The 13,255-nt window shown below is 25.5% G+C and overlaps 1 protein-coding gene across 1 annotated transcript; it reads right to left on the reverse strand.

Annotated features, from left to right (window-relative positions):
- Positions 1-775: 775 nt before the first annotated feature.
- LOC129618885 (uncharacterized) lies at positions 776-5,296 on the reverse strand. Its single transcript, XM_055533912.1, has 2 exons — positions 4,606-5,296; positions 776-3,089 (listed from the first exon to the last, which is right to left on the reverse strand). Exons 1-2 carry the CDS (start codon positions 5,049-5,051, stop codon positions 2,921-2,923), a joined length of 615 nt encoding a protein of 204 aa, XP_055389887.1. The 5' UTR covers positions 5,052-5,296; the 3' UTR covers positions 776-2,920.
- Between the last annotated feature and the right edge of the window lie 7,959 nt (positions 5,297-13,255).

A 13,255-nucleotide genomic window follows, 5' to 3' on the forward strand; every position in this document is an offset into this window, starting at 1 on the left:
TATAAAGGAACGTTTCTTATATGGTATATTTGTTTTGAAATCCTTTCCAAAAAAGAAAAAGAAAAATCAATTTCTTAGAAGAAATAATTCACTTGTCAGGCGAAAAAATCACATAATAAAATAAACACCAGGATGTCACATGGAAATCGGGGAAAATATGAAAATTTTTTTTTTTGGTATTTAAGAATTTTCTTTTATTATCGTTCTTTTTCTTTCTCTTTTTTCTCTTTTTTTCATAATAATTCTCGAAATATCTTTTTTCAATAATTTTTCTTCTATCTCTTTCTAATAATACGATTTATTATTTACTTTCAATATTTTTATTTTCTATTCTCTTGAATGTCATTATTTTTATTGTTCTGTTTTCCTTTTTTTCCTCTCTTCATTTTTATTTTATTTTTACATTCGATTTCATATTTTTTTTCGATTTTTTTTTTACTTTTTTTTGTTTTTATTTTAATCCGTTATGATGTATGACATTTTTATTTTGTTTTCTCCTTCTTTTTTTGTTATTTTTTTCCCAATAACTTTTTGTTTTTTTTTTTTAATATTGTAAACGGTAAAAAATTATAGAATGTTTTTTTTATCTTTTCTTGACACACGTTGTTTCCTCTTCTATTTTAAATTTCAATTTTGTTGTTTTGTTGTTTTTTTCGTATTTTATTTTTTTTTCAGTCAATTTCTCTAATATTTTTTTCTTCTTGGTTTGTTTTTCAAATTGTTTATCTTCCACTCTTCTTTTGTGTTGTTTTTGTGTTGTTTTTGTTTGTTCACATGTTCACATGTTCGTTTGTTAAATTGTTGTTCGTTTGTTTGTTTGTTAGCTTGTTGTATATTTTATGCATTAAATATTTTTAAAAAGTTTCAATTTGAGTTGATATTTTTTCGATTTATTTCTTGTTTTTTTTTCTCGCTTTTTACCTTTGTAATATTGAATAGTTTTGTATATGAAATATTCAGGCAGGTGAAATTAATGTATTCACATTTTGAATAATAATATAGTTAAAGTAAAAAATTTTACACCTGAACAATCTTATTGTACCGTTATATATACAAATAAAAATGACAGAAAAAAAAAATGAAAATTACAAAAATATTTTATAGTGCGCTATTTTCATAGTCATTTTTTTTTTGTGTTTTCAACTACATATTTTTATATTTTTTTTTCTTATTTTTATTGTGTTTTCTCTTTCTCTTGTACTGTGTTATATTATTGCTCTTAAAATAAGGAAGGTAATTTAGATAAGGACGTGATAAAGTACAAGCATACATTTATATATTAAATATATGCATTTCTAGGTACCTACTTTACTTGTAATTCTTTTTGATATTAAAATATGAATGATAAATTTTACTTTGGAAAATACATAAGAGATTTTTATGAATTTTGTAATTTTAAGTAATAATAATTGCAAATGTAAGTGCATTATACACTCATATAATATAGTTAAAAGTATATCATGTATATAAAAAATTTAAGTAATTTGTATTTTGCAAGAGATGATAATATTATTTTGTTTTTAAAAGGAATATAAATAATTTTGCACGATTTATGTACATATATAATATTTCAATGATTTTTATTATACCCCTTGTGTCTGTCATATTATAGCACGTTCCTATAAAGGGGTTTTTTTAAAACAACTTTCAAATTTTTTGTTTTTTTTTTATAATACAACTCAAAACAGAACAAATTTTAGAATTTTTAAATTGATACAGACACAGATCTGTTAAAAATATAAATAATTTTTTTATTATTCGATTTATGTAAAAAATGCAATAACTACAAAATAAACGAAAATATAGTAAAAAATGTAAAATATTGGTATAATTACTTTTTTTCTTAGTTTTCGATACTATAATTTAAAATTAGAAAATTTAACAATGGGAAGAATTTCGATTTTTTATCTGAATTACGAAAATCGGCTTTTAAATTCAATTAAAAGTTCCTCTCAATATATAGACAATTAATAATTATTTGTGAAAATAGAATTTAAATTTCATAAAATACATCAAATCAAATTATTCAAAAAATATAATTCTTTTTTTCTTTTTGCTTAACTAATTCATTTTGGAAGAATATTTAAAAATCACAATAAAATTGTCCTACAATTCATTCAAACTAGGAACATATTCGGGCGCCATCATCTTTACCTTGCATAAACTCTAAATCGAGTATTAAATTTAAATAACAAATTTATATTCTCTATTCCGTTTTCTCTTGATTATGAGCATTATCACTGGAACCCTATAAACATAAAATTCACAAATTAATACGAAATTCTTAAAGTACTATTTCCATTTTTATAAAGTTAGATTTCTCAAAGTAATATTTTAGTATTAATTTAAATAAAAAATGTGTTATACACGTTATTTAAAAATCTGAATTTCTCCGCGTATTATTAATGCATTCAATATTACAAAAATTCAATATTATAAAAATTCAAAACGTGTCTATAAATATGTCAGTGTAAAATACTGAATTCGGTTATAACACAAAAAAAAATGATAATAAATATTTTTCGATATTTGAATAGTTCTTTTGTTATTTATTTGGAAATTGTTATTTCAACCATATAACAGAAAAATATGAAAATCAATAAAAAAAATATTGGAAAAAATTTAATAAACGCGCGCGAAGAATAGGTGGAAAAGTGAAAAATAAAAATTCAAGGATTTAAAGGATTTTAAATGTTATTTTTAAAAATACTTAATTTTTTTTTTGTTTTTTTATAATATTCGTTTGTTTTTTATATGTGCAGGTGCAATTTTTAATTTGTTGAATTTTGTTTTTGTTATTTTAATTTACTGATTATTTCTTCTTTGTTTACACTTTTAATAATTTTTAATATTTTTTTTTTTGGTGTTTTTTACTTTTGTTATTTTTATTCTGTTTTTCTTTTTACTATTTTACTTCCTTTTATGTTTGAACTTGAACTTTATTCTCATTAACAGATGTCGTCCACATACCGCTACCGGAACGTGTTTTTCTTGCTTGTACAATACCATCCATAATATCTAATTGTAAATTATGAACACTTCCTCGATGTTCAGTTAATGGTGGACCAGCAATTGCACTACCTCTACGACTATAAAATAAAATTATGAAATTTATGAGATATTTTTAATTTATATGGAATTTAAAATAAAATGATTAAAGTTACTTGAAGTACTTTTGAAAATAAGATTAAAGACTGATTTATAAATCAGATTTGTCGAGCATCTAATGGAGGAGTTTATTCTACTAGAGATATGGTAACAGTTTGGCAATTATATTTAGAACGAATATTTCTCTATGGAATAATATTGGAAGATAGGAACGCAAATAATAGTAATAAAGTATCAACAGCATCACTACAGCCTACAAAAAATGGATTTATTACGTACAATTAAGTACATAGAATGAAAAACGTATTGTAGTCGCACTTGATCTTTTTGTTAAAATTTTAAGAAAAATTTTAAAATACGTGCACGATTTTTAATTCTGTAAAACATTTTCACAAACTAATAATAATATATTATGTAATTAGGATTTTGGATATCATTAAAAATTTAATGTAATATTTTAATTTATGTATAATAAAAGAATATTTTCTGGTAGACACACGAAATTATCCTTATCTATATATAAATTGAATCTAAGTGTCCTGATTTATTTTTTTTACAAAAATATTGTACTATCGCATAGTGAGAAAATGAATACGTTCTTCATAGAGTAAGTTAAGCTAAATTGTATGGAAAAACGAGAAAAATTAGAGTTGACTGGGTTAAACAAAATTTGAATACTATACACTTTAAAGTACACACATAGCTCATACCATAGCCATAAATTTTAATCAAATACTGGGCCTAATTCTCGATTAATTTGTACTTAATTTAATTCTCTTTACCTTGCAGTTTCCGTAATATTGTCAAATTATTTTTAAAATTGCAGGGCAGCTATTTAGTTCGAGACTGTTTTGATTGAATCCAAATGAAGGGTTCTTATGGCAACAGTCTTTTTAAAATGGTGAAAATTTGGTTAGCCTTGATTAAATAATCTTTGAGTTAGGACGGACAGATAGAAGGACACACGAACTTATGAACGGGCAGACATTGCAAAATTTACCCACAATTCAATGCTGATCAAACTTATATACTTATGCCTATTTCTTAATATTTCAAACGAAATAGCCAATTTATAATATCCATTGAATATTTTTGTGTACGGCTCACTAGTATAATGCAACAAAGATAGTACAAAACCTAATCAGTAACCTAATAGTTATAACAATGAAACTTAATTGAATATTTTTATAACGATATTTTTTCAATTTGGCAATTCTTGAAAATACAGACTTGTTAAATGTTACGCAAAAATGGAACGTAAGGCAACCCCGATGTTATAATCTATTAAAATATTTCATATTTTATCATATGAAATAATTAAAATTATTAAATTTACAATGTAATGAAATCAAAACAGAGGAAAAAAATTAAAGCCCTTTCAAAAAAAAATGTCAGCAACTGCAACTGACAATAAAATTTTTTAAAATAAAATATCTTTCAAGCATCCAACAAAAATAATTTTATTTATGATTTTAAATACAAAAAAACTTTTATTACCTAGTTGAAATAACACCTATTGATTCCCTTCGATTTCGACCGAATAATGACGTTGGTACTGGTGATATTGTAACAACTGAATGACGTCTACCACCAGATGATGGACCAGCTGAACGTTGAGATAATGTTGCCAAAAATTCAACTTCTTTTGTACTTAAAGTTGTTGACTCAGAACCGGCTTCAGATAAACGACGTACTTGACTTGCTGTTATACCCTCTGTAATTTGTAATGATGGCAATGAATGTTTACGCCTTTGATGAGGATCATTAAATGGACATAATAAATATGGATTTACAGGAGACTGTGGTTCTGATTCGTCACTATTTGAATTTTTTTGTTCTAAATTTGTTTCATCACCTTCTTCACCGGTATTTGATTCTTCCACTACAATTAAAGGTTCTTGGGCACTAGCATTAAAAATCGGTGTAAAAGAGGCTCGTCTCATTTTGATAATAACTTTTTTTTTAATGTTGTTGTTATTATTATTTTAATTTTTAATTCGTTATTAAATAATGTTACTATTGGATATTTTTTAATAAAAAGAATTGAAAAACAAATGAAAAATTGTTTTGGTTATTTGTAAAAAATTTTTGGTGTTTTGATTTGTTAAATTTTTGTTTTGAGTTTTGTTTCTTTATTTTTCTTTTATACTTGGAAAATTGGATCCTTTAGTTACATGCAGTTGATTGTCTGAAAATACGAAAACAAAAAAAAAAATATGGAAATTAATTTTGTGTTTAAATTTTTGCGTAATTTTGTTTTTTATTTATTTATTTTTTTTTTAATTAAAATATCAAAAAATTTTTTACTTATATTAAAATAAGTAAAGTTTTTCATCATGAGATTTTCACATTAAATCTACTTTGGATTTTTGCAAAAAAAGAAATAATAAAAAAACTTGTTGAAAGTATCCTTGACAAAATTTTATTTGAATTACTCGTATATCCTTCAAGCAATAAAAATCGTCCATTTTTTCAGAACAAAAAAAAAAAGAAAATCCTCTCAGATTCAGAAATTACTGAAGAGCCATTAAGGAATATTGCGCATTCCCTCGGCCTACACAGATTTTCACGAATACCTTTTGATACTAAGTTACTATTGTAATTTGTATAAATGTGTACCTGAATTTAAAGGAGAAGATTTGTATTTCAAAATTTATTTGCAATATCTTGTCGGTGTCTTCATTTAAAAATAAAAATATTTGATTTAGACTTTCTTTATTGTTTTACATATGTGATTATTCTTCTTCGTTTCCACGGATAAAAATAAATGTAGTAAAAATACTCCAATTAAATGTGAAAATATTATTACCGCACACTGACCAATTTAACTAATCTAATATGGTTCAAACAATGTCGGCATGTTATTATAAGGAAATGATAATTAAATGAGCGCTACCTAAAATTTATTAAGGTGATAAATACCCTTGATATTTCAAATTTGCATGTGCTTTTACCTAATATTCTTGATATTTGGTTAAATTTTTTTCCACAATACAAGAAAATAAACGTTTCATATACAAACAATTTTTAACTTCACCTTGCTTTCATAGAAATCACTCAAAATTGGCAACTAATTTAGGTCTTATATAAAAACGCCTAAAAAAAGAGCAAACTATAAATTACTAATTGTGGTTTAATAATAGAAAACAATTAAGTGAAATGTAATTTTAGCAAATGCTTAAAACTTGAGAGTAAAGTTAAAAATTATTCAACATTTCAGTAAAAAAAAATTTATGCTTTAAAATTCAACACGATTTTGTGTTGCGATTTGCGAAAAATGAAAAAAAGTAAAATTTCCATTTCTTTGAATTGAAACATTTTGGGATGTTGAAGGGCTTGTAATACTTAAAAATGCAATTTTATACTTGAAAATCTATTCTTGTGCTTTTTTCTATTTATAAATTGCAGATAAATAGTTCAATTACAAAGTTTTTTTAGTAATTACACGAGATAAAAGAAAGTAGATAAGGTCCTTAATACGCTGATTAATATTACGTGGGGTAGACACATTTGAAGACGTATTAATAATGAGTTCATTTGGGTAATTTCCAAAACGAAAATATTTTCTTTTATTTTTGAGAACATCAGAATACTTTTGTTTTTGGTATTCTACTAGACGCGAAATGTGATATGACAGAAGAATCGAAACCCAAAATTTTTTGAAGTTTAAAGGTTAGAAAATTGTTTTTGAATAAACGGGTGACAGAAAGAAGTATAACTAATTAAACAGAGAAAGATGTCTTCGACCGGTTTTTGGTTTTTGGGAAAAAGAAGAGGTGAACCTGACAGAGACAATTAAGAAAACTTTTATATCACTGTCGACTACTAGACGCGCACCTAGTAGATTCGCAAATCTGTCACCTCATACATTTTTATGTGCGACGCGTAAATAATTATCCAAATTAATTCAAAAATTTATTAATCTTGGAGAAAGAAAGTATTTATTCACGCTAAGATAGGGTATCAATAGTTATATATGTATATTAATTAGTAAGTTATTAAATAAAAAATAAAGAATTAATTTTCAATACCAAAATTTATGCGAAAAATTCAATTTAAGTTCCCAATATTTAACTTATTAAAATTATTTCATAAAAAAATTATACGCAAAATTACTGCAATAATTAAAAGAAGCTTTTATACCTTAAATTTCATGTAAAATGAATTGAAAATTAATTCGAGTAATTTCCTTTATAAAAACTTAATATTAGCTCAGCACCGCAGGAGAGAGTAAAAGCACGACCGTAGAGTAAACTGTGCTTCCATGTCTTTATAGATTTTTTTGTAAATTTACCCTTTGTCTAGAGAATATTGGATATCATCAATGATTGGATATAAGGAATATTGAATTCTGGCTGTAAATTGCTTCACTAAAATAACATATCACACAATTATTAGGAATATTCTTTAAATATTTATTTTACTGGCATAAGCATTTCCATTCACCACCTCAATTACATTTTTAACCTTCACTAAAATTTTTCAACTAAATTTTGAAACAAAACGTTGTATAAGTAAAGTTTTGGACGCCATTCCGTATTGAATGATTTAGATGTAATATAAATCGGATAAGCTTAATCCATCATTGCCTCAGATTTTTCTTCGTCTATGGGAACTTATTAGTACTTGCAAACAACGAATTAAACAGTTTCCGTTTATATTGTGTTAATAATGGGTAGAATTTAATGTTAGTAAAATTCATAATTTTCGGCTCATTCACAAGAAAGAAAAGATTCTTTTGGAGTTATATAAATTTATAACGTAAATCTAGACGAGTTCTTAAAACAGTGAGTTTAGTCAATAATCTTAGGTAATAATAAGGTATTTTACATGTTCACAAGCATTATTGCACACAGATTTCCAAATATTTAAAATATTTGTTATCATAAGTAAGCATCTAAGGTATATTTCAAAATATAATTTCCACGTCTGGCTATCATGTTACGTTGTTGGTCGACGGTAGTCCAAAAAAAGATTTTTGAACTTCGTTTTTTTGGGATGTAGATGGTCTAATCCAAACTTTTAAAATTTATAATCTAAACCTTTAAAGTCTTAATAAAAAATTTTTCTCAAAAATCTTAGCCCGTCAATTGTTAATTTCTTTTATTGATATTATACACACATCAAACCATAGTGAATCCGATTATGTTTCCTTAATATTAAAGCATTTCTATAGAGCTATAAGAAATGCTAAAAAATCTACATGATATTTGAACAAATTAAAAAGTTTTCGTTCCTTTTAAATAAAAAGTCCTTGTGACAGCATTAAACAGTTTATTTTTTTTAAATAAATTCTGGACATTAAAAGAAAACGAAGTGAAAAAACAATTGTGCAATTTTTTTTACAACTTGTCTAACAATTCTATTCTTTTTAACGTTTATTTTCAATTAAGCATTTAGAGCTGTGAATAATAGTGACGTAAAATAGAAAAATATGGAAAGAAAGGAAAAACGGATATCAAATAAAAATGAAAATTTTATTTTAAATGTTCGTTCTTTGAAGAGAACTTGATTATATAATTAAAATGTACGGAAAAAAAACAAAATGGATGGGAAAAGAAAATAATAAAATTTTTATTCAAATAAAATTGTGAAATCGGATTGTATAAAGGTGTTATAGCATAGAACAGATCGTTTCGCTACAATTATTTTTAACGATGTTAAGTTGAAAATTTACGTGCACAATTGAAACTATACGATTGCTGAACAAACACATACACACATACAATATTAACAAAGATTCTATTTACTTTGCAAAACATTTTCATTTCATGTTTTATTAATTGCGTTTAACACAATTACAATTTATTTTTCATTTATGCAGCAAAGGAACATTTCAACGATGAATGGCTGATGATATTTTTTTAAAAATAAATTTCTATTTTTTACTTAAAAATCACTGCAGGGTTTTTATATTTTGAATTATTTTATGGCATAAGTTTTATACGTCTAACATTAATAGTAAAATTAAAACTGTTTCTTTATCGTTTTATCACAAATTTTATGCACTGAGGCTTTCATTAATAGATTTTGATGATTATTTCTGATTGCTTAACTAAGTCCTATCGTATATTAATAAAATTGATCACATGTTGGAAGTGTTTAATCATGAAAATTGCTAACAAAATATGAAATAAATCACAAATTCAAATTTGTATTAAATCTAAGCCTTTTAAATCAATAAAAATTTAGTTTAATTCTATGAAGTGGGAAATGTTAAATTCTCAACACAACAAATAATAGGCTAAAATCACAGCACAAACTCCACAGATGATTTTTGCATAGCTTGGGTTTTGGTCTACGTACCTTTACGAATATTACAAAAATTTACGCAGTTTAAAATAAATTTGAATGCAGTAACCAAGTTGTTGATATTTTTATCAGATTTTACAATGAAGACATTAATGAATCTTTTATACTTAAAATCAATTAACCACCTTATTCCTTGTTATTTTTTGCTTTAAAATATTTTTTTAATTAAGCTTTTTAACAAATTTTCGCTTCATGCAAAAATATTCAAACAGTTTTGCCTTTTAGCTTCGTTAGATTGATTATTATAAATTTAAATTTTTAGTTGAACACAAACTTAATGTGATTTTTTTTCTGCTTTAAAATTAATTTCATAAAAAAATAAAAAATAAAAGTTTTCCAACTTCAAAATTTAATTAAACTCCGATGAGTTTTACTCTTCAGGGTAGTAGAGTGGATTATCAAATATATTATTTAATTTTATGAGATCCGATTACTTCAAAATATTTCCAACTTATTCAAATCCCATACACTGAAACAACAAAATTTATTCTTCTTTAATCCCTGATGTTTGGTTTGGTCTTATTGATCTTTTATCGTAACAAAATGAAATTTTTAATGTAACGTACCACAATTTCATTTTCTAAAAAAGGTGAAAAACAATAGTAATATTATGATAAAGTCAAGTTAAAACTATTGAATATGCAAGGCAGTTAGTCATCCATGCCCTTAGTTGCTATCCACAGTCCGCTAGTTGCTTAGACTATGTAAATGCTATATTTTAAAAAGCTCTACGAAACTTCTACGAAATTTTCAATAATAATTATCAGTTTATATTTTCTCCGTATTGCATAGAACTTTCCTTCATTATTTGTACTTACAGCCAGTACTACTACTAGACTTAACTTGTTAAAGATTAATGTGCTACTATTTTTGCAAACCATTATTTTAATGAAGTACATTTTTGAATAGTAGGCTCGTTTTCATATTTCCTAAAAAACTTCTTCCAATTCAATCGTAGCACGTTGGGACTTAGTACTCAAATCCCATATTGTGTATGTGAAACAATGCGAGGGTATGTGCATATTTTTCAAACTAAATTCTTAAATGAATTTGCCATATTCCAGGAATATTTGCTTTTAATTGACATGCTTTATTTATTGACAGACCATGAAAAACTTTATCGTAAAATAAAGTTACAAAAAACATATACGAGTAATAAAGTGCAAAACTTTTAGTCTGAATATAAAATCAAAACTTTTCTTCCCTTTGACTCACAACTTTTTAAAACTCCCCTAAAAATTAAATTCACTCACACTTTTCCAGAATTTTAAAATAAAAATTAACTCTGATTTTAAATCATATTTCATTTATTTTTTATTTATTTTTAACACTTCGTTCGACTTAAAATTACCAGCTAACTATACATGAATACATGCTCCTTTTGGCAGCAGAATCTCAAATATTGTTAAAAATTAAAAATCTCTAATGGAAAACTTTTTAAACATTATAATGTACTCGTACAACTATAATAATATTGTAAAGTTTTACAAATAGTGGCAAATAAATATAGTTAAATATTATTGTCAACTCTGGGATATTCACACATCATGTAATGTAATTCATAGCAGGTAATATTTTAGAAAACGGAAGTTTAGAATGAGAAGGTAATTTTTGCAGTTTCAAAATTAATAAGATCTTCAAAGTGGCTTATTCAATATTTACTTTAACGAGTTTGTAAGCCTATAAAGAAACGTTTATATTGCATATAGAAATTTCAACTACCTCAAACGAAAACGCTACAGTTGACAAAAACAAGTTTTCGAGAAATCAAGCAAAATTTGAGAACAATTGAAACTTTTAAGTTAGATATTCTACTTGACTCCTTGATCTTAGGAGCCAGCAATAGTTCTGTGTGAAATATTTCAACATTATAAATGTAAGATTGAATGTCACCGTATAAGATTCGCCAAAAATTTCCTGTTTTTATTTTTCATTTTATAAATTTTGATGATAAAGCCAATTGAGAAAAAGTTCATTGCCGTACAAAGGCTGGGTACAAAAAATTACTTCAAAAGCCGATTTCTACATTCCCTTTTTTTTCAATTTAGAATCTTCTGTTTGAATCAGCCGATTTGTTCGACATGATTAAAAACAAAGTTCATAATGAAAATCAACTTTTGTTTTTAAATTTTGCTTCCAAAACTGTTTTTAAGTATGAGAAATGTAAATATCAACCTATATACAGACATACATATTCTCATTTGTTTAAAACTTTTGTACAAGCAGATTTTCACACATACATAAACAATGCTTATGTGGTTTCAAATAAAAATTTGGTACGTATAGAACAACGAAACTTATTGTAACTGAAATAGCAACTCGTTTTAAAATACCAAATAAAACAAAAATATAACAATAAATTTAAAAGTTATGACAACGTGAGAGTTGTTTTTTTATATAACAGTAAATAAGTTTTAAACAATTTGCAGTTACAAATTTTCTTTTGAATTAAAAAACAACAATAACAGAAAATTTAAAAACAAAAGAAAAAGTTTTTAAATCAAAAGTTATACGAATTGTTTTTATAAAATTCCAAGTAAATAAAAAAAAACACAAAGACGAAATTGAAAATGATTTGTTACATTTGTTTCCCTAATATTTTCCATTTGAAAGCAAGCAGTAACGGATTTATTTAAAGCCAAAATTCGCTCCATTAGAGAGATGCAATAGATTAGCATTTTATTTGCAAAGTTTTTTGTTTTCAAAAATTTCAGGGTGTGCGAATAATAAAAATAAATTCTTATACATATATTGCATATTTACATGTACAGAATAGGTTCTTATAAAATTACAAAAAGTTGGTGGGAATGGCATTTTAGGAAACTAAAAAAATCTCTAAATTATTGTGAATTTTCATTCACAATATTATTCGATAAGTGTCAATGTACGAATGTTTGCTTGAGGGATATTATAGATTTGCCTCTCCTTTTGTAAAACTTATTAAATGCCAGAACCCTATTTAAATCGGAAGTAAGTGGAACATTAGGTTGAGTAGCTGCCTTACAGACTTTATCTCAAAAATTATAAAAACTTAAATGTTGAGATTCGCATAAACAAATACTTGATAAGGCCCGTTATATTTGATAAAAATTGTTAAAATTTTTTGACTCATTGTTGTAGCATTTGATCATATTATAGAAACTTTTGAAAATTTGCAAAGTATGGTTATAATTTTCAGTAAAAATCTTTGATAAGTTTGAATCTCATAACATTATGGGTTTATAAAGTAACTGTAGTTATTTGTAATGTTTTTTATACACATATGTATAAAAAACATTACAAGAGTTCTTGGAGGCAGTTATCAATTATCATCTCTTAAAATCATTCATTCGTACGGGTATAACAGAGTTGGCCGGTCAATCCTAATCTATTAATATAGTTTTTAGCACTTTTCCAAAATTTTTTTTGAAAAAAGTGGATATTAGTTTCACTCTGTCCGTCCGTCCGTTCGTCCGTCTGTCCGTGTGTTGTTTACAAAACTTCTACACCCTTGAAGATAGAAAGCTGAAATTTCCTACGTACATAGATCTTTACTAGAAACTTATTTCCGTAGAACAAAATTTTTACCTATCTCCCCCCCTCTAGAAGTTATACCCCCCCAAAACTCTAAAAATGGCCTTTTTTAAATATTTGTTGCAATGAAACCATAAGCATTTTTGAAATTTTGCAAACGCAGAAAGGCAGTGGCTTGCTTCCACTAGCGCGGTATACTATAGTTAGACTTTAGAAAAACAAAATGGCCGTTCAAATTTACCGTTATCTAAGGTCCTTTTTTTCCAAATTTTTGATGTCGTTTTTCTTCTAGACCCAAGACTGTAGAAGCTTGAAATTTTAG

Source organism: Condylostylus longicornis, unplaced genomic scaffold (genome assembly GCF_029603195.1).
Source record: "Condylostylus longicornis isolate FDR11 unplaced genomic scaffold, ASM2960319v2 ptg000010l, whole genome shotgun sequence".
In the NCBI taxonomy this organism is placed as follows: Eukaryota; Metazoa; Arthropoda; class Insecta; order Diptera; family Dolichopodidae; genus Condylostylus; species Condylostylus longicornis.